The sequence below is a fragment of the Magallana gigas genome, chromosome 7 (genome assembly GCF_963853765.1).
Source record: "Magallana gigas chromosome 7, xbMagGiga1.1, whole genome shotgun sequence".
NCBI classification, from domain to species: domain Eukaryota; kingdom Metazoa; phylum Mollusca; class Bivalvia; order Ostreida; family Ostreidae; genus Magallana; species Magallana gigas.
Window position 1 is genome coordinate 10,077,245 of NC_088859.1, and position 23,129 is coordinate 10,100,373.

Genomic DNA, 23,129 nt, shown 5'->3' on the forward strand with positions numbered 1-23,129 from the left:
CTAAATTTTGAAAATCACTTATTTCTTGACATGTTGACTAGAGCAGAGAAATTTTGAAAAGTTTTATCATGTTCAATTTCTTTTAATATAATAAAATTTTGCATGATTGTACCTCTCCATCTCATACATCTATACATTAAAAATGAAGCTTTGAAAAATTATTTTAGTACCAAAATTCAAACTATTTTCATCTGAAGTGATAAGATTTCAAATTTCCACTGCTCTGCATAAGGAAGTTTGACCCTAGGTCAAACGAAATCCTAATTACCAGATCAGAAATGTCAACAAATAGAACCATGTGAACAGAGAAACAAGTGAAATAAGTGACTTACTTTATTGATATGCCTTGCAGCAATGATATATCATGTTTATAATTATACCTGTGTGACGATCCCTTATTATGAGTCATGTTCAGCTTTAAACTAATCTTCATATCTCTGGACTATCCCCCCCCCCCTAAAATATATATTGAAAAACATCTTAGTCATCTCTCTATCCCTTTTGTTAAATATCAGCCTATTGTATGTTAAAATATATGCATGATTGTATGTTATCTACACACGTTTCTAAAAAGTTTTAGCCAGTTTCCACGCCCTAAAATAACCAAATAACGATCAGAATTTGTTTTTTTTTTTCAAAATAATCTATGAAATTGTACGTCTCCCTGTGCACCCAGGTGTCTGCCGATTCTACATTTTATGCGCCCACTGTTTTTCTTCTTATCTCGCAAAAAATATTGATAACTGTGGTCCTTTTATTATGTTATTAGATACGTCAATACGATTCAAAAAGATATATTAATGTATGAATGATTGATACAAAAAGATAACTGCTTATATATTTAAGAGTTTATAAACGTTAGCAAGTAGTATTTAACAATTTCATTATAATAAATAGTACTTTTGACTAAATTATGCATATGAAACAGATAAAACATACAAAATCAACACGATGCCAGTTAAACTGCAGATCGGCTTTAGTGTTTTTTATGTTTTATACTCTATTTATCAGTTAATACAAGCTTGAGTTTATCTTACTTATTCCCGATACATTAATAAATTGATCGTTCCCTCATATAATAGTTTCCGTATATGCTTTGTTGTCTATCTGCAATCACCGCCTTCCACATAACGTCCAATTCTTTATCTCTTGCAGGCATTACAAGATATTTACACTTTCTTTTCAATTCCTTGTAACATTTCAAGCCTTCTGGGTGCATAAATGTTAAGTTTCCTCGAAAATTTTCGTGTATCACATTTTTTACTCGGCTTGGAAGCAATCCAAACAAATAGAAGTCATCGACCCAGAAGAATGGGGCAGTGAACACTGCCTGGTAAAGGGCTGGAATTAGGTCAGTAGATATAAACACTACAAACCCGCTACAGTATGTGTGGGGGTACGTGTCACGCCCTTTATAAAACCATTCACTTACAAACCACTTACTGGAAGGCTGCCTTATGATTGGCATTGAATTTGGATTTATTTTGTTACAAAACATAAATCGCTTCCGCTGTTTCAAGAATGAAAAATCTTCAAAAAACTTGAAGAAATTAACAAACGCATCATCGTCAATTTTGATGACTATTTCTGCATTCATACAATTTTCTGTGATCCATCGATATCCCATCACTCCTTTATTTGTTAGATTTCTATAAGAGTCCACAAAATCACCTTGTATGATGTCGTGGTACTTTTTATTCTCACTCTTTAACAGTTTTGTCGCTGTTTTATTACTCGTCGTACCAACCAAGAATATCACCTGCAGGTTTTCGGGACTATAATGGGAACTATTGAGCCAGGTTCTCCTCATTTCCTTTCGTCTCCAGAAATTCCCAACAGAAGTGTGTACCATAACAAGAGCAGATATTTTTTCGTATTTCCTGCACATATTTCGGTTATTTATGAGAAAAGGTGCATGCATCACGGCAGGGTATCTCGTTTTTGTTTTTATCACTCTGTCACTTGTACTGGTTTGAGAGTCTGGGTAAAATTTCCTTAATCCCTCCATTGGGGCATCTTCGACAACCATATCCTCAATAAACGTGGAAATGTGATTCTTTTCATTCTGCATTGTTAAAAACATCAATGTAAATATCACTAAACACGTAAGGCAAATAAATTTTAGGTACGAACTTCTTCTATGCATTTTCGATGTGACGAAAATTTTCAGGGGGTATTGTAATGGTGTCCTCTTTTCTATGGACTGGTTTGTAAAAGATTTGATGTCGAATCATTCACAGAATATATCACAAAATCTAGTCGAGTTTGAATCTGAAAATAAAAATACCAGAATCTAACGTAGCGTTGTTATAATATATCTAAACAATCAATATTACAAAAAGCGTCATAGAACATACTAACATAATTCTCAGATATAAACGTTGTTATTACAACCTGTCTGTAACGAATGTATGTTATAATTATAGATAAAGAAATATGTTTTTAAAAGCATTTTACTTTTTTTGTCTGCCTATGTCAATGCATTTTACATTTTTTGTCTGCCTCGTACGTTTATTAGCTTTAGTAACCATTTAATAAAGTTTGGAACGATGACTTTGGTGTCATGTTTCAATTGTTTTGTTTGTTAAATTGTGTTGTTTAGTGTTAGTTGTTTGTTTAGTTTTGCTTTTTGTTCTATTTTTGCATTAACCATAAATTAAAATAACTATGAAGTTGCGACATGTGGGTAGAATAATTTTTTTTATGACAACCTGTTCCTTGTTTTAAATTTAATAGAGTCGCCAGGAAATTGAAACTTGGCATAGCCTTTTTAATAGACTCTTTTGGAGGTAAGAATTTCTTTCCATCCAATTGTATCTATTTAATGAGCCGCGCAACAAATTTTCAAGCGAACGAAATTGATAGACGCTCTCTATGTTCACTTTCATGATGATACGATGCCACAAGAAAGTGTACCTAATTAAGAAACCTTACTGCCAGAGATTTGTTTTGATTAGATTACGATGGGATTGATAGATTGAAGGCACCTATTGGTCAGCCAATGGGGTAAATTTAAGTTGTAAGTGTTTATATTTTGAGTTTTTAAAAGACGTATGTATTTGTCAATTTAATGGTTTTCATCCAAAAAGTTTTAGATTGAAATGGTTTTTCCTTTTCTTTTTTTTTAAATAAAGGGGGTTCAGAACAATCTACAATATTAATTCTAAAGGTAGAAAGAAATTGATATAAAATAGTTTTCAAAATAATTTTTCGAATCATATCAAGTGTTACAAAAAATGAGTATCGAAAGAATATCAATTCATGTTTTTCTTTGAACTGGAATAAAAAGTAAAATTAAAACCTTCTTTGCAACATCATGAAAGAAAATCGGTTGATATTTTCTTAAAATATAATATATAATTACTTACACTTGTAAATTAAAACATGCCTTGCAGCATTACGGGGAGGGTCCTACAGCTAGTGATTGATTCTCTATGTCCTCTGACGTACTATTTGAGGATGGACATTATGTTCCTGTCAGTGAAAATAAATATGCATAAAACATTTTCCTTGATTTAAAATGATTAAAAATATACTTTGGAGCATTCAATAGATATTTGTCTTTAAAAAATATTGCATTTTGCTTAAGGAAGTGCACTGAGATTCGATTGTCGTACAACGTGTCAGTTGGTTGTTTAAATTGATGAAATGAATACTTCTTTGCATATCAAAAATAGACATTAACGCCATTGACCAACCGATGCTGTTGCAAAAAATGTATAATACATTAGATATCCTGTGACACGTGAAAAATGATAAGTTTTGAACTACTCCTTCAAGACATTCAGCGTCATTGTTCAAACATACAAAACACAATTTTACTGATTTTTGTCCGCTGTGTAAGCACAGGAGTGAACGCACCTGGCTCAAAATTATACATTCATATATAATTCAATAACTTTTTCACACATCATTTGTTACAATAACTAAAATTTGTTTTACACACGAAAAAATGGGAATTAAAAGCCTTATAGGTCCCCTACACTGCTCCGGTATCCGGTTGATGAACATTTCAAAGATAAGGGAAATATTGGACCACTTTTACCCCTATACATGTATATAATCGTATCTTTGTAAAATGCTAAACAAGACGCCCATGGGCCACATCGCTCACCTGAGGAACAATAGGTATGATAAAATCAGCTTAATGGAGTCATAATACAAACTATCTGGACAATGTACAAGAATACATGTATATCCTGTATAAATAAAATCAATTTCCCCCCTATATATTCTTATGTTTATAATCATAAATCCCTTTTCTAACAGGATGATTTTATAGTCATATCACATGTTGAGTATTGCAGTTCTCAAAAAGATCCTTAACGATTGTTTATACATGTATATGGGATTTAAAGCTACATCAAACTCTGAACCTTCTTGTGAGGCCAAAGAATTGTCCTGGGGCCAATGTCTTAACAATTTTAAAGAATCATCTGGCTGATTAGTTTCTGAGAAGAAGATTTTTAAAGATTTACTCTGTATATTCCTTTGTAAAACTTTGACCCTCCATTTTGGTCCCATCCTACATCCGGGGGTCATGATTTTCACAACTTGGAATCTACACTACCTGAGGATGCTCCCACACAAGTTTCAGCTTTCCTTGCTGATTAGTTTCTGAGAAGAAGATTTTTAAAGATTTACTCTATATGTTCCAATGTAAAACTTCGACCCCCATTGTGGCCCCACCCTAACCCCGGGAGTCATGATTTTCACAACTTTAAACTACACTACCTGAGAATGCTTCCACACAAGTTTCAGCTTTCCTGGCTGATTAGTTTCTGAGAAGAAGATTTTTAAAAATGTACTTTATATATTCCAATGTAAAACTTCGACCCCCCCCCCCCCCCAATTGTGGCCCCACCCTACCCCCAGGGATCATGATTTTCACAACTTTGAATCTACTCTATCTGAGGATGCTCCCACACAAGTTTCAGCTTTTCTGGCTGATTAGTTTTTGAGAAGAAGATTTTTAAAGATTTACTCTATATATTCCTTTGTAAAACTTCGACCCCCCGTTGTGGCCACATCCTACCCCCGGGGGTCATGATTTTCACAACTTTGAATCTACACTACCTGAAAATGCTTCCACACAAGTTTCAGGATAAATGGTTCTCGAGAACAAGATTTTTGAAATTTTCTCAATTTTTTTCATTAATTTCTAATTATCTCCCCTTGAAAAAGGGTGTGGCCCTTAAATTTCACAACTTTGAATCCCCTATGCCTATAGATGATTTGTGCCAGGTTTGGTTGAAATTGGCCCAGTTGTTCTTGAGAAGATGTTGAAAATGTGAAAAGTTTACGGACGGACAGACGGACAGACAGAAGGACAGACAGACAAAATGTGATAAGAAAAGATCACTTGAGCTTTCAGCTCAGGTGAGCTAAAAAAAAAAACCTAAAGATGCGTGAGCTTACTAGACCTTTTTAAAGAGTCATTGGCGCCCTCTGACGCTTTCTTTGAATAAAAGTACTTCTTGGAGGCCTCTACCTTATCCCAGTGTTTCCTAGTTCTTGTGATCAAACTCAAGTGAGGTATAAACCGGCCTTATAATGGGTCCAACCCTCTGGGAGACACTTGGTGGTACCCCTGCGGGCCAAATTTGAGACAGTAAAATAATAGCCACATAGGTCCTGTACACTACCCTGCTGAGATATAAACCCCTAAAATGAGTCCAAACCTCTGGGAGCCACTTGGCTCTTTAAAAATAAGGTAGATAATGAACCTCTTGTTGTCCCAATATTATTGTAAAATGCAAAAAAAAAACCCAAACAAACAAACAAAACAAACCAAAAAAAAAAAAAAAAACCCGCCAAAGTATGGGTGAGCTAAATAGTCTCTTGTATATAGCTTGGCCATTAAATTAATCAAACCATGGCTGACACAAAGATTATCCACAATTCACATTTGGATATCTGTTGCGTTGTTTGTTTGCGGCATATTCAATTTTTTATGAGAATAAAATCACAATGTAACATCTAATCGTCCCATTTTTGTAATAACACGAAATCTTTTTGATTTTTTCATTCATGTTATTCCCGCAGTAAAGTAAACAGACACGGGGATAAATTTTTAGGCACACGTTTAGACAAATACCAATATTCAATTGAGTTTTATTAGACATAAACGCATTTACAATTCTTATCCAGGCAAGCTTTACTGTCTCCGAAGTTGTAAATGCTCATAGAAATTATTTATGCATAAATCTTCTTGATAAAAGTTAAAATATGCTGATAATAAAGTAAAATATAATTTGTTGTTCGAGTACTCTCAGTACTTTAATAATTTTTCTACTGGCTGAAATAGCTTTTACGGCCTAATGGCTGTTAGCGTCAGCCTGGGCTTTTTTTGGCGATACAATATAACATGTGCATGCAATGGGTCCCACTCCTAAAACTAAAATATTTTACGATGAAAACCAATAACAGAAATATACCTAAATGCGATCTCGTTGCAAGAGAAAAATAGGTCTACTATACAATTTTTTGAATGATAATATACAATCTTGAAAATGTTAAACCCTAAATTAGAAAAGTTGTCGTTAGACACTAAATTGCAATTGCAAAGCGGAAAACCATAATAGAAAAAGAAAACATGTTCCTCCGTAGATCCTCTGATATTTAAAAAAAACATGAAAATCACTGACAAAAACCTGAGACATCTAGAAGTGAGATATTTGAGATATCTCAAGAAAAGAAAAACAATAGTCATGTTTTACCAAGAGATTTTAATACTGATTTGAAATCTTGTTAAAACAATCTGGAATATACTACATGTACATGTATTATAGATTAGAAAGTTTCAAAAAATGAAATTTTGTTTGCTTCCGGTGACGACTTTTAAAAAATGACGCATAGGCCCTATATCATTATTATACTTTCATGTAAAATACTGAAATCTGATTGGTTTAGAAGTTCATAATCCGTTCTATTACCCTCAGCGTTAGCAACATATTTGGCAACGGGTAACTCAACGAATTGTTACATGCGTGTAAATAATGCTCGTACGGTTCGCCGTTGAATTCACGTCATTTCTATACAAAAGTAGTAGAAATTTCTCTAAAATTAAGACATTCGGTATCATAAAATAAATAATGCCTGTTAAATAGTGCCAATCTTATGTAATCAAAATGAATGAAAACGAGCATAAATAGTACTATGCAACGTTCTCAACTTGAAGGTTGAAAGATCAATCTATATATGATTTATTCTTTTACAGAACTTACTTTAATGACTCAGTGTTTATCATGAGCAAAGAAATCATAATAATAAAACAACTGCAGTGAAACTATCAGCGCAGTTGACATTTTTATGAAGACTGGTTTTAAAGGGGTATTGTCGCGATTTTGGTCAAAATTTATTTTTCCGTTTTAAATGTTTATATAATGCTTCAGAAAGGCAATTCCAATAGTCACTCAAAACTTGAGTGTCAATCGTCGTGTTTTAAGCGAGATACAGAGCTCACAATTCTTTGTCATGTAAACAAATCTTTTTTTATGTTTTAGAAGTTAAACTAAAAATTCCAGTTTGAGATTTTATTAATAAATGAATGTGATATAGGCATAGAGCTATTTATTTACGCTTAAAACAAATTAGAAGTGAGAGAAATAAGCTTGAAAGAGAGCTTTTACCAGTTTAATGAAGCAATGTAAACAAAAACAGGACACCAGCCTTGTTTACATGAGAAAGAATTGTGAGCTCTGTAGCTTGCTTATAACTCTTTGACTGATACGTTGATCATTAGAAATGCATTTCAAAAACCTTTTAAACAAGAGACCGCTTCGCGGTTTATAAAGCGTAAACTGCCCCAAACCATTTTATATCGCATAAAACTAATAAATAATTCATTTCTTAATTAAATATGAAGGCCTGAGAATTTATGACAGACATAAAGAGATATTGAAATAGATAACGAGGGTAATGAATTATTTTATTATTATAATTTTTTTTTTTTGCAATGTCACTACCTTATATACCCGCTTGAATCACCAAAGAAAGCATTTAATAAAAAGTAATATTCTAACGTCAGGCCAGTTGAACATGATTTATGTGTTAGATCTTGCATGAATATTTAACTAGGTAGATGAAAATTCTTTTGAAGAGTTAGACAAAACTTGTAAACGGTCAACAACATATCATCTGTAATGATTTTCCAAAGTATAATCTCCAAAGACACGTTCAAAAATCTGCAAATTTTTATTAAAAATCTATAGAATGCAATCTACCTGTTCAGAATAGACTTAAGAAAGATACTAGTATCTGAATTTTTTCTTACAATTTGATGATTATCTGAAGATAGGACAGTTTTGTGTAACAGATACGATTAAATCGTATGACAAAATGTGGTCATGAGACATCTCTAAGTAATGAGATAACCTTGTAACTCTGGCTCAAAATCATTAGCCGACATTCTAACTACTAGAAATTGATGATTTTCTTTGGATAACATGGGTAACCAAAGTTTTGATGATATCAGGATTTTAAAAAAATCTTCTATTTAAAAATGAACAAACGTTATAAATTGGAGGTGTCTCGAGTTCGTAATGCCTCCCGGCATGACCTTGTAAATTATAATGTGATAATTATGGGGGTGTTCGTTCTAGGTCGCCGCTTCTTTACAAATGTTTTTTTATGTGTACGGTTTAAAGTTCAATCGACAATTGTCCCAGAGATATGGACACCCAATATTAAAACATTCCCTCGCCCTCCATTTCTATTCATAACTACACAGACTACAACAATTTACTACATACATGTATTGAGATGGTGGAGAACGGGGTCCAGTGAAAAATAAAAGGTTCATTTAAGCATTGGATGCTTATTTTTGGATACAGTCGGTCCTATGACACACCAATGCGGTGCAAATTGAATACCGCGCGTTAGCACGGCATGATAATTTGACTGCACCGCATTAAGTGTCATAGGACCGATTGCATCCAAAAATAAGCTTTAAATGCTTATATTTATATTCATAATGGTGTTTTTTGTATCAAATATATGTGTATCGTCGCTGTAAAGCCATTATATAAGCTCTCAGTCAGGATATGAAACAGACGTGGAACAGCCATATTAACATGTTATCTAGTACGCTTCCGCAGCTAAAACTATAGTGCCAGAAACTTTGAGAAAAATCTTTTTAAATAAGAGTAGATATAATTTAGTGATTATTTTTCAAAAGTACGGATCGAATTGGTCGTGTAAGGTTTAACGTTTCATTTAATATTACAAAAATAAATTTACTCAAAACACGTGGTGACGTTTATATTTGTTGCTCATGGCGCATGAATTAGCAAAGTGTATTCATAGAAAATTAAACGTCGCAGATTTTCAATGCAAACAAAAGGGAAAATATACACTAAATGTACATTTGTAAATATAAATACATGAATTTACAACATCGTCACCATCATTAATTTATTTTCTAAATTCTTTCTTCATTTAGAAATTTACATGTATTCTGATCCATATTAGTTCATAATAAATCAAACGATATATACTGGTACTATACCAGTTATCGGCTAAACTGAAAGTTCGGGTTTATAGCACGCGACTATCCGAGATTTTTCAATTCAGTCGTCTGTTTCGAATAAACAAAAGTACGTTTGCTTGAAAACTTTCTTAAATATGATTTAACCATGAGCTTGAAAGATCATTGTTTACCGCGCGCTCATTTACATCTTTGCACTTTCAGCAGTGGGGGAAGTGGCGTAATAAGTTAAAAATAGATTGTGGCATCTTTGTGATACATTTCCATACACCTTCTTTGACATGATATCAATTAATACATAATACATGTACAAACAAAAGGAACTTATTAAACTCTAAGAGATTCATTGTGCAGTTGAACGCCTGATTGCACAATATTGTGTATTGAAAAGTCAACGATTTTGTGTATTACCGTATGATAACAAACGAATAATTTTATGAGTTTTGTTAATGTATTATAACCATTACTACCTTTAGTCTGACCCAAAAAGGGCCATAATTCAAAGTACATTAAGCATAGTATCAAATTAACATGTACAGGGATTTTACTATGTTATTATCGCAAAGCCGATAACTGATACAGTAAATTGTAAAACATAGCAAATTCGGGGCGTGCTAAAAAGCACAAAAATAATATGTTTTGAGTTTTTAACAATGATATAATCCAACAGATGGATAAACAAGGAAATGACCATTTACGTATGTCAAGTTTCATCCAAAAATATCAAGAAACAAGGAAATACGAAAAGAAAACATTAAATTTTAGCCGATAACTGGTGCAGTGCCAGTAGAATTTTAAAAAAAAAAACATTTGTGCAGCGTTTATAGTCACTGTGATAAATCATAAAATAGCTTAAAAAACAAGACTTGCCCAAATCTCCATTTTGTTGTTTCTTTCGCTTCGTTTTTTATTTCCTTTTTATGTCTCAAATATTAAATAACTGAAATGTTGAATAAAGAAGGGTTATAATACGCGATCAAAGAAATAAAACATTGAAACTTGAGCAAGACTATTTGAATATGTGCCTTATAAACCTCTAACCTGCGTCGATGGTTGATGCAATAGCAGTTATAAACTCCAAAAACTGCAGTTCTGAAATATACACCAATAAATCCGTTACGCTGTGTATTTTAGTGTCATTATTCACAGACGGCCCTCAGAACCAGGATCTAGGTCTTGATGGCGTTTAATTTTCTATGGCCCTCTTTATCATGTTATTGCTGATCTGATCGGTGTATTATGTTTAGAAATTGTGCACCCCACCCCTACAAATAAATGTCTGCATAGGTAATTGCATATTAAAGCATATCAAAGACTTATTAAGTAGCACATAGTTTATTTGATTTTTATTTGAAACTGATATTAATTAAAACAATTTGAAATGAAGTTTAACTGGTGTATTGTATCTTTCAATATGGAATCAATGTAGTGCGAGAATGTGACACGTATAATTAAGCAGTTAAATTCCGTGTACAGTAGTTGTAATATTTCCTCTACGCGGTAACCGTGCATCCTATATCAACGTCCGGTCATCTAGTCGGTCCACTGACTTTAATAGTCAGTAACCGGATATAAACGGGGATTTATTTATTTCACGGATACATAACCACGTTATCTGAAAACAAAAATGCTACGAGAGACTGGTTGAAATTCATACTAGTATTGAATTCATTTGCAAACTGAAATTACAACCGTCAATTTATCATTGTACAGAACTTTAAACTTTAAAGGTATGCGTGGCGTATCCAGGCCAACTACTTGAAATGCATATAATTATGCATTAAATTATGTATACTGTGGTTTCGTCAATATTCGTTGAATACCAATTTTCGTGGATTTCGTTATTAACTTGATCCACGAAATTAACATTTAATGTTCATTGAAGTGCAATTTCTATTAATATTTTGTATTGAAAGGGTCATTGGCCTTGAATTTGCGTATCCTTGAAACTGTGATTTTCACTTTATCCACGAAAATTGATACCCTTGAATATGTTACTAGTTGTGGACTCTTATTACATGCATTTTTTTGTTCCTTACCGAATTTGTGCAAAGATTTTTCGAATATGACTGAGTCGATTCGTTACGAATATTCACATAAGGGCTAAAACACCGTTAAAAATATCTATTATAATCATCAATATTTTGTTTTGTTGCTGAAGCAAAAATATTTTAACCATCTGTAACGATATAATACAAACTCTTGGTCATATGTTACAAATAAGCGGCCAAAAGGGGCCAGAATGTTTAAATTTTTTACGCTTATATTCTCGAAACTATGAAATAATTTTGAAGCAATATTGAACAAAATAAGCTAAACAAATGCAGCTACTTTTCAGTTTTTGTAAAACGGCCCGTTAAGGACTTAAAGGGTCGGCCCCTAATTATTTCTATCCTACACGCACATATCTCAAAACGAAAAGAAACCTCTAAATAATTGGAGATTAAAACGTCTTCAGAATCACAACATCTTTCATTTGATATCAAGAAAAGGGGCTCAAATGAAGGACTCAGAGTGTAAGAGTGTCGAAAGTTCTATTTACTATACAGTGTTTTTTATTCAGATTTAAAAATTTCAATGCAAAATGACAACTGGGTGTGAAGAATGTACAAGTAAAATAAAATAACTTACCCAAGGTACATGACGTAAGAACGATAACGCGATATACATGTAGCAATGATAACAATGAAAATAAGCCAGGCTAGCCAGGCAAGAATTACCCAGAATGCTAGTCTATGACATCATATAATGATTAATCTAAAACCTAAATGTATTTTCTATATAAAGATAAAATGTTACCGCCCACCGTAGTCCAACTTAGCCTTGTGGTATGAGTCACATGGTTACACACCAACGGTACCCGCTTCATTACCCGTTTTCCGCAGAATTTTTTTTTTATGTAAACATTCAAAAAATTATCAAAGTATTTTTTTAAATTTCACCCTCTTACATTAAACAACAAACTGAGACAAGTTTCCAGAAAACCTAAAACCACCTGCTAGTGTGGTTTCGGGGGTTTTTAAATCCTTTCAAGATGGCGGAAAGAGAGGTGTTCGAAAGAGAGTTGTTGATACTCAAGTGTAGCACAAGTGTCAAAGAATGAACTCAGCGAAGCATATGGGCATCGTCCTAACGTTAAACATAATTTTTATGTGTCTCAAAGGATCAATGATAGTACATATAGTACTGACCAAAATAATTATGTGGAAGAGAGTGATTCCATTAATACTAACACTGAGAATTATTCTTTGCAATTTACAACAGACAAACGAAAAACTTTCAAAGTGGTTGATGAAAAAAAAATCATTGAAAGATCTGCTCATAACATTTTATTTTAGTACACATTGCAATGCATGTAATAAGTTCGCCTGTCTATTTCATTGCAGGCCACTCAACTACGGCTCTTTGAAATAAACAAGATTTGTCTGGCTTCTGAGCTAAGACCACGTAATTAGTGCATATTTCACTTGAAACCATTGTCATTTTTTAACTTGTTTCAAACGCCTTGAGTGAACCAAATGATCTCTATTGATAAACGTGTAGAGAAATGAATATTAGGCCTAATAGTTTTTCATAACAGCATTTACTTTTCCATAATATTGATATGGTATTGAAATTTTGCAATGGGTTCGCAGAATACCGTAATATGTGGGTTTTGTAAGGAAAAAAATTGTCTGCACCGTTCACTAGAGAATAAAGACTTTCATGCAAATGCAGATGAGTTCAAAAATTATCTTCTTCAAATTCCAAGAACAAATCTAGTAGGTATGCGAGTGCAATGACAGCCAGATTCCCTTTAGTTAACGAATGATAATCGAAGATTATATATTATCTGTCCGCAAATAACTGACTTTAACGTTAAATTATGCTGATAAATATAAACTATAAATTGCATTCGTTAACGATGGTCAAGAGTTGTAAATCATAGTTTCACACTCGGGAAACTATACTAATCAGATAAACCATGATAAACTATGTCAGTATATTTTGCAATCGCAAATGGTTGTTTTCAGTTTTAATTATACATATAGTTTTACACTTCTGAAACATAGATGATCGCGTTAACATAGGGTTTACAGATGTAAAATATAGATTATCGTCGAAAGCTATAGTTTACAACCGTTAAACCTATTTTATCGAAACTTAAACTATGATAAGCTCATTTTTGTGAATTTGGCGTGCCATATCTATACCCTTTTTCATCGGGTTTGATGTTCCGAGAATAGTGAATTGAAAAATGGCTGCGCCCATGTAAAACTTTCTCCTCTACTTTCCATTTACCCACAGGATAGTTTTGTTGTAAGTATTTTCTTCAAACAATTATATCCTTAATCTTCACAAAAGTTAAAGAAATGTTTACAATGATGAAATACACAAGAAATTGATAATGTGAACATTGGTGTTCATTATGTACAAGTAAGTGTACAGATGTACATGTGTATTCAGTCTCAACGAGATTTCGAGAGTAAAAATTCCTGAATAACGTCTTTTCCAAACAACGTCACTCAAAATTTTTTCATTCTCGACTGATCTTGCTGAGGCTTAATACAACTGTACAACACTTTGCATCAAAGACATAAACTGATAAATAGTCTCTGTTTGCATTATATCTGTCATTAATATGTAAACGGTGTGACCGTTGGACCGAGCGCAGATTTAACAAATTTGTCAAATAATGAACAATATTTCAAGAACACACTGTTTGCCAGCCATCAAACTTTACACAAAGGGTGGTAATAGCAAGAAGATGGCAACATTTTATTGAAAACCAGTTTACATGTCACAAAACATCAAAGGTAACCCCTGAAGTATCTTAGCTTGGACAAGAATAGACAATGGTTTCATGTGGAGAGTAAGCTCATACAGTCAAAGTAAGCGTATCTAACAAAGCAGGAATTAACATTGGGAAACCTATAAAAACTGTTAGTTCATTGTATACACTAGTCTAATCAATTCTATATTGGTGTGATCACTTTATATGCAAAACAATTACTTCTTAACTACATTTAAATGGAATAAATTACACATACATTAAATACCAGCACTACCCAGTAATTCAAATTTATGTCAATGTATGAGCCTAGACGCATATAGTGATATACCAGTGTAATTCTTTAGAAGACAGACAAATAATTATCAAGTAATAAAGGAAACCTTTGAAATACATTCATGATTATAATGCTGTATTTCATGGACAATTTGCAGACATTGATACATTCAACTAAAACAAATTTGATGAGAAAAAAATGTGATATGGTATAATGATAGTAAACAAAAAATAAATAAATATATTGATGTGTTGGAAATTCACAGCGACTCCAAATCTTAAGTATTCAAATGTTTATATACATGTAAACATGTAATATTTAGTAAAATGTAACCCTAACATGAATGTACTAAATCTTGAAATGTTTATGATAATTCGATTTTATAAAATCCATTCAAAGACAGCAATTACCCTCAAAATACATTCTTGTTTATTTGCCAATCAACTACCGTATATCCCATATAATACATATGCTTTATATGGTATCACTAAATTATGTTCTAACATTTTCAGATTAGAAGTTATAATAAAAAATCTCTTGCTCTCTTTTTCTCTCTTTCTTTCTCTCTCTTAATTTCTAATAAGTAAATTGCTTCTAAAGGAGAAATATAACAAATAAAAAATACAGTTACTTATGTGACATACAATAAAGATACAAATGACAGTAACAATGAATACTGTAATATGCAAACTTTGATCATCATATGCATTCATTACAAAAATGGAAGCTGATTATGCACATGATATGCTTGGAAACAAGCAACTCGACAAAGATGTACCATACACTTGTCACATCCATAAACAACATCCTTCCTCTTGCCCTCTTTTGCACACCATTTACACCGTCCACGAGGTCGTTCTAACTTCATGCTGTGATGCTCACTCAAACCTGCTGCTGTGATCAGTTGTTTTCCTAAATGCCTAGGCTGCTTCCTGTTAGAAAAATCTTCATTAAGACTCATGGCAACATCAACATGAAGATCACCTAAAGAATAATGTTTCCTTGGTTTTACCACACCAGGGGTCATCTTCCAAAGGAGAAATGTATTGACCAGGGCCACTTCCAGGATGAAATTCATAAAGTACTTCCAGTACTTTCTTTACTGTCGACCAATGGGACACTTGGAGCGATACTGCATGGCACGATCAACACCATAGTAGTTCTCCTGGTAGGCAGCAACAGCTGGTGGCCACTGTATTAGTATGACCTCACCCCCAGGTACTCGACGATGTGTTGGACCATCTCCAAGTGGATCTGATGTGGTTGAAACAATATGAACCTGTAAAGTAAATGATGATTTACCAAATGGATGACATGCTTTTTTCAACAATATACACTCCCATCAACAATCTTAAATTAGTCACTTACTGGTTTGGCATCTTTCCATGCTGTTGCAACCAAATTGTCATGTTGCAGTTGCTCGGTATCACAACGACCACTAAAAGTTGGGTTCTTCAGCTCATGAGGGAATCCTTTGCGATTGGTATTGATGGTACCACAAGCATAAATACCATTAACTTCAAGATTTTGAAGCAATGGGATTGATGTAAAGTACCTATAAATAGAAAATGTCACACAACAATATTGTCAGAAGTTGTATCAGTATGCATTTCATTATTCTGAGGTTTAATTTTTTTTTCATATACCGGTATACATGTAACTGATGGACATAGCATCACTTTTGAAAGTGGGGAGTAGGGCAGACAAAGGAAAGTAAATGAAATTTTGGAAAATTACAACTTCTCAAAAAGGAGGGGGGTGCATAATGTACCTATTACTTCAAATTCACTGCTAATTTCCTATCAATTTCCATATGCTCTCTGAAAAGTAGAAAAGTGGGGGGACCAACTTCATATACATTTTTTATATGTAAATTTAAGAGAAATGTTTGCTGCAAGGAACCCCCCCCCCCCCCCCCCCCCCCCCCGAGCAAGTAAGTAAAGTAAGTATATACATAGAGATAAAAGCATTAAAGACTAGTTTGTTACCTGTCAAAGAAAAGTTGGTGACCTTTCCATTAAGTGGTTTGGATAAATGTTTAACCACCCGTTCTCCAAGAGACTGTTCTTGCATCTCGTCATGCTTGCCCAAATAGATTTTATAATCGTAGGTATATCCATTTGGTTCACACCTCATCCAGACCTACAAGACATAATTTAAATATATTTCATTGTTGTTTATGACCATGACAATGTGCACCTAACTTTTCCCATTACATCATCAGCCAGTCAGTACATGTATTTGTCTACAATGATAATAAAAAAAAACCCAGAGCAGAGCAAACCCAGAGATATTTCATAAATAGCATTTTCTTAGCAGGACTGATTTAGGACAGATGGAGGCAGTAGTCCTTGGGCTACATTAACCCCCCCCCCCCCAACCCCTTCCCTATGGACAAACTTTATATTCTAGAGAATAAGAAAGTAAATTAAATAAAGTCTCCCTAGGCTATTAGGTAGAACAATTTTTGTATTTTGTCTATATGTCCTATTGCCTGTTTACTTTTCCAGTCATAAATATAACCAAGGTCATTTATGATAAGCAAGGTACACTGTACATGTATTTCATATGGAATTTAGTCCTTTTTGTTTGATATTGAACTGCATGTTCTTGTCTTTTATTTTGTGTATGCTTTTCTTTAATGCTTTGTTTTCTTGCATTTAGATAAATTATTTCAACTATAATAAAATAGATCTTTGGAAATAGCAAAAAAAGAAATCACTGAGAAAAAATACCTTCATCCCTCTTTTGATAGGTTTGCATGGTGTATACTGCTTTGCGAAGTAATGACCTTTGTAGCGTATCATCCCCTCATCTATGCTCTGACACTGTCCAGGCTTCATATACCTCTGGCAATTTCTCCGAGTCATCTCTATCAATGGGCGTATCTTGTGAAGCCTGTAAGACATTTAATGCCAAATATGTTTTGTTGAACAAAATCATATTTTTGTAAAAAAAAAATTGAATTATAGATATTTACATTCGAAATATTTTTTTGCTTGTAAAATGTGTTAAAAGCTACTGTAAACATCAGATATAAAAAATCGGAGAGGGCTACATTATTGCAGCTACAGTTACAACACTGTAACACACACAGGGTACTCAAAGGTTAAAATTATTAGTTTTATTATGATGTCACAAACGTTGAACGCTGTTAACTTTTCATTTCAAGTTATTTATCAGATATATAATGCAGAAGAGGCAAGAAGTTTAAAAATGTAAATATAAGCATTGGATCCTTGTAATTTGAAAGATACAGTCTCATAACTGCAGCGATGTGTGCATACAAATTTTCATTACTCGGTTCTGTAGATTCCTAAGTAAACGCGAGGAATTCATTTCCGCATAAAATCCCAAGTAGCAACTCTCATGGATTTTAAAATCTCGCTTTTTTTCAGACAGTTTTGAACTATAGGAAATTATAACAAAAAATTGCTGATCGCAATTTTATGTTCTCGCGATTTGATACAAAACACCTGAATCGCGCAATTAAGTACTCGCGTAATATAAGTAATTTACAGTAACTGGCGTTACTCAATTTGTATGTACACAAAACTGCATTTACGAAACTTTATTTTTCAAAAACTAATGTTTCAACACTAAAATGATGACATTTTTACATTTTTGACACTGCTGATAATGCACTTTTATGTTAACTGCATTCTACAATATGTTACTTTTATTTACCAGTCATACTCAGGAGATCCCACAGGGCCTTGAGTTGTATTGTTATTCAAGTGTAGATACTCTGTCAATCTCCGGAAACGGCTCCTACTCATAGTGTGTTGAATCCTTGGTTTCCTATAACATAGATATATACAGATTTAGATCATAATAAATGATCTCAAACAAAAGAGTATTATAATAACTACAGTATCCCCGAGTACCCAAACTCCGTCACCATAAGCAGAAAACCTCCCGCGTTTATCTGTAAATTATTTTTTGTGGTTTTTATCATTTGCAATCACTAAATATAATCTGAAACAATATAATTTATAAAATTATTAGCAAAGATATTTTTATTTTTATTCAAATAAGCTCTCTGAATACGACGTTTATCACGCGTGCCTATTATATCTTATGAACCTAACTCCGTCACCCACATGCTCTATGATATGGCAGGGAATGAAGACACATTAACAATTTAGTTAAAACTCAATTCGTATCTAGGCCAAGTTATAATAAGTAAAAGTGGTGCATACAATTTTAATTGTATTTAATTTCATCGAAATGAAATGATCGCCAGAATAAAAAATTGGTCCATGTAACAACAATCACAGTGGCCTTTTCAGTATTTATGGATGCCGTTTGATTTATGTCCTTACATATTTCAAATATTTTATATCATTAATTAATTTATTACTTATTATATTATTTATTTATTACATTTTTAGAAATGTAACATATTCTAAATAGCGATATACCGGAGATATCTATACCCTGTATAAGGCAAAAGTATCGGCATGAGCGTTTTGACGTTATAATCAAGAGTAGTGCATAAAGGCCATTGCGGACTGAAAAAAATGTATTAATTACATTAATCAAAAATGTATTCCATGTGAAATGTTTCATCTTGACCTCTCTAAAAATGGCTGACCACCGTAAATGGTCGTATGGGCCCGCATGTCAGAAATATCGATATTTTAGTGCACCCGTGAAAAAGTTTTAGCTGATTTCACACAATTAATGGTGCATAAAATGAACAAGGTTTAATTCTGTTATTTTTTGACACATTCTTTTTTTAACCGTTGCAAATTGTTGACATTTGATTAAAGATTTTTGACATGTAAAAAATGACGTCATAATCGTACTTGATTTCAAACGGCGAGGAGTTTCCCGAAAGTGACGGAGTTAGGGTAGTGACGGAGTTAGGGGGCTATGCGATATATCCATGCAATAATGAATAGCATAGAAAATAAAATGATTCAATTAGAATAACCGACTTAGTTGATACATTTTGGATATAACCTACATGTAGCTGGTTTTTCTTTTTATTTGGAGGAGGGTGTTTCTTACATAATATAAATAGGCCTAATAAAATTAATTAAAACACCAAAACATGTATTCATACTGTTAATATTGATAAAATCCATATTCTTTTCTTATGATATTATTTTGTGTTATTGTGTTGCAAAAAAAATCACATGAAAAGTAATTTGTTCAACACGCACCTGCTACTCTGCAGTTTAGAACATATGCATACTATGCATGCGTGTTTACTGACACTAGTAATTAGCCTACTCGAATTCATCATGAATTTTGCTTCATTAGTTCTAATGATTTATACTGTACCTAAGAACTTGTTTTGTGACCAGTACATATCTACACTTGGAAGCTGGTTGGTGCCCATAAGGATGTGCAGGCCAAAATACGCCTTGATTTCCTGAGGAGAAGTGTCAATCCAATCCGCGTCACGGTGACCTCTTTTCTCGAATTCCTGAGCAGCGTACCTGTTGGTTTCATTGGACACTCTCTCAAAGAAATCCTCTGATACCATCAAAAAGAAGTAGCTCAAAATGTTGTCATTCGGCGTCAAATCGTGACTTGGACCGGTTTCTTCTGAGAACGGTGCGACCGACACGGGATGCAATTCGCTGGACCAAAAACCGGGACCCTATGAATCGCTGATCTGACTAGAAAGTCTCTAAGGACGACTGGGAGTTCGGATCATCATCCTCATCCGTATCAGATGAAAAAGAATCTAAAGAATCATCAATGTTAATGTCTGACCCCGCAGAACTGCTGTACAAATCGTCGTCGGATGAATCACTGTCACTTTCGCCGTCACGGGAAGCCATGTTAATTTTCCGCGGTGTTTACATTGTTGCTATACAACCAACATGTGACGTGAATTTTTATTTGTAGAAACGGGAACCTTGTTGAATCTGTCGGGAATCTGTATTATTTTTTTTTTCAATTATTTGTAGCCTAGTCTTTCTTTTTTATAACGCTTTGTCAAAGCTAATACAACGTCAAAATGTCTTGCTTCTTTCTACATGTATATCAAATTCCTTTAATTTTCTTTTGAACACGCTTTTTAGATCATCTATTTTCCACGATCAGAACAACCGATTTTCATTCGTGGATATCTTTTTTATTTTTAATCATACAATATCATGTCCGATACGAAAATTGCAGTAAAAATCGTAATCGTTTTATATATGGTAATTTCAACTAGAAAATTTGCTCAGAAAATTAAGATTGGTTAATTATAAATCAGTCCAAATTCTTATATTTCATGACGTTTGACTGCTTTTCTGCACGTACGTGCATATTTCAATCATATTTGTTGATATTTAGATGACCTTATACAAAAAAATTTTCTGTTGAAAAAAAATTCCTTTTTAAAGCGCTAAGCATAGCTCAGCGCTTTATTGTCGTTAGACTTCTACTTCCGGTGCAACGAATAACCGCCCCCTATGAGCAGACGTTTACATCATTTAAACTGATTAGGGAACCAGTTTCAGGAGCTTGTGCACATAACTGGACGGGCTAGTACGGGCTAATGTGAATTTATTGTACGGGGCTTACATACATCATTGCAGGGACTACCACGCAGTGATGAGGAAATATATTGCGTATACAGAAGCTGAAATGTTATATACATATATATTTTATACTAGTATACAAACAGAAGCTGTGTTAGCGCTTTTCAGTACTATCAGTACTTTGATTCTCTAGTTTTCAATGTCTTTACATCATATCAGAAGTTTTCTCTCAGCGCGCATAAAAATGCGTCAAAAGGCGCACTTGGCCGTTTAGGGGTTAATTCAAATTACCTTCTGTTGAAACAATGGAACATTTTAATCGACTTTGGGAGCAATAAACATCGATAAGTACCAGTCAATTAATAAGTGCGTTCAGAGTTGTACCATTGGTGAAATTGAGATTTACCACTGGCAGCATTTGGTTGCCATCGGTGAACTATGGTGGTCATTGGTCACCAAGTGCTGCCATTTGTAGCAATTTGTATAGGTAGTACAATGAACGATTTTTTTTCAAATTCAAACAAATGGTAGTCTTTGGTTACACTTGGTTACCAATTGTAACAATTTGAACATATAAAACAGTTGAAAACAAAACAAAATACCTTTCCTCTGTGAAGTGCGACTCTGCTGAAAAAGTCTTTACACAACTTTGATGACAAGTTTGTTGAAATTCCCAATTATATAAAGAAGTCTTCAAAAGGACTACCAATCCATCATTAATACAAAGAAAGTAAAGATTAATTGCAAAATTGATAAGAATTATTTAACACCAGCAAGAATGTATATAAATAGAATCAATTCTTTAACAAGAGCTTGGACTTTGGGTAGTTGTCCCAAACAGCAATGTGATATAGGCCTATCAATAATTTCTTTGTTGGCCATGGATCTTTGAAATCTAAAAAGTAATTTTTACACCATCTGTGCATATTTCACTTGATATCAACATTCTTTCTACGCAATCTGTGCATATTTCACTCGATATCAACATCCTTTTAATTTGATATGCATATATCTTATTCTAAAGTCTTTATTTACATCAGTATCTATAGGCATCTTATATCCCGCCATGTTGAATTAGCATAATGTCGTCACCTACCAAACTTGCCCAACCTCTAGGCTGCCGGTAGATTTGGTGACCTCATTTGAAATTGAAAGTACACAAATGGTCAACATTGGTAACCAATTGCTACCACTGGTTACATGTACCAATTGTAGACATTGGTGACCGAACTTGCCGTTGGTAACAATCTGGTGAACTCTGAACGTTCCTAATGATTGAAATAACTTTTAAAAACAAAATGGCTGCCAATATGGCGGCGCCCAGGGCTAGAAGAATATTTTTTTTTGCCATAGTACCCCTGATTCAACTTTCATTTTTCACTAATTTTTATATATTTAAGTGTTACCATTAATCCTTCCTTCGCTTTTTTTTGTTGTTTTTTTTTGTACTACTGTTGCATTTGAATAGTTGGATGTGTAACAGATTAATACAGTAATCAAAAGACCACAACCAGTTTTGAGTCCTGAATATTATAGCAATCAACATTTTTTTTTTTTTTTTTTACAAAAAACTGTGTGGTCTGGATGAAAACAATTGTACGATTTAGCACAGGTCTCTTAATTTCTATCAATATTAAGCAGTTAATTGTATGGGGAGAGAGAGATATAAGATAATATATCTCTCTGTGGATTGAGAATAAAGCTCGTTCCTGGTTTTTTGAGTCGGCTCGCTAAGCGAGCAAGTCCTTGTTATCATAGCCGTTTTTGCGAAAGTTTTGCACTACATTATTCATGCACTAAAGAAAATAGTGCATGCATTAACAGCTTTTGTTTGCGTGATTGCCAATTTGAAATGGTTAAACAATCTCATCTTATTTTACATATATATTTTTAAAAGTTTTTCTTGATGTTTAAAATTTAAAACAAATCAAAGTAGTTTTTGTTCAATCGCTGCCCATGAATTCGACAACTTACATGGGGCAAACCTTGTTCCTTATTGATGAACGTAACTATTTGAGAAGTTCCGAATGGAGATGTCATAAAATCTATTTTTAGAAAAAACCAGTTTGTTTTTCAAAATATTGACAACATTTCAGAGCGAGTCAA

At 33.4% G+C, this 23,129-nt stretch overlaps 3 protein-coding genes across 6 annotated transcripts in view; 1 reads left to right on the plus strand and 2 right to left on the minus strand.

The window, feature by feature from the left end:
* Positions 1-563: 563 nt before the first annotated feature.
* LOC117680529 (beta-1,3-galactosyltransferase 5) lies at positions 564-21,750 on the minus strand. Of its 4 annotated transcripts, XM_066067195.1 has the most exons (5): positions 21,626-21,691; positions 10,529-10,752; positions 10,358-10,427; positions 3,369-3,474; positions 564-2,271 (listed from the first exon to the last, which is right to left on the minus strand). In XM_066067195.1, exon 5 carries the CDS (start codon positions 2,144-2,146, stop codon positions 1,052-1,054), a length of 1,095 nt encoding a protein of 364 aa, XP_065923267.1. In that variant the 5' UTR covers positions 2,147-2,271; positions 3,369-3,474; positions 10,358-10,427; positions 10,529-10,752; positions 21,626-21,691; the 3' UTR covers positions 564-1,051. The 4 variants fall into 4 exon arrangements, with proteins under 4 accessions (XP_065923267.1, XP_034311798.2, XP_034311796.2 ...); XM_034455907.2 differs by lacking the exon at positions 10,358-10,427; XM_034455905.2 differs by lacking the exons at positions 10,358-10,427; positions 10,529-10,752 and having other exon boundaries at positions 21,626-21,750.
* Positions 13,640-23,129, plus strand: part of LOC105317392 (p53 and DNA damage-regulated protein 1) — a 78,325-nt gene continuing 68,835 nt past the window's right edge. Inside the window, exon 1 of the mRNA XM_011414031.4 lies at positions 13,640-13,786. The gene's annotated coding sequence lies outside the window, so the exon portion shown is untranslated. The remainder of the gene's footprint in view (positions 13,787-23,129) is intronic.
* On the minus strand, positions 15,660-20,799 carry LOC117684311 (piggyBac transposable element-derived protein 4). The gene is made up of 6 exons (XM_066067198.1): positions 19,828-20,799; positions 18,223-18,336; positions 17,271-17,433; positions 16,524-16,677; positions 15,904-16,090; positions 15,660-15,789 (listed from the first exon to the last, which is right to left on the minus strand). The coding sequence occupies exons 2-5, from the start codon at positions 18,312-18,314 to the stop codon at positions 15,990-15,992; spliced, it is 510 nt and encodes a 169-aa protein (XP_065923270.1). The 5' UTR covers positions 18,315-18,336; positions 19,828-20,799; the 3' UTR covers positions 15,660-15,789; positions 15,904-15,989.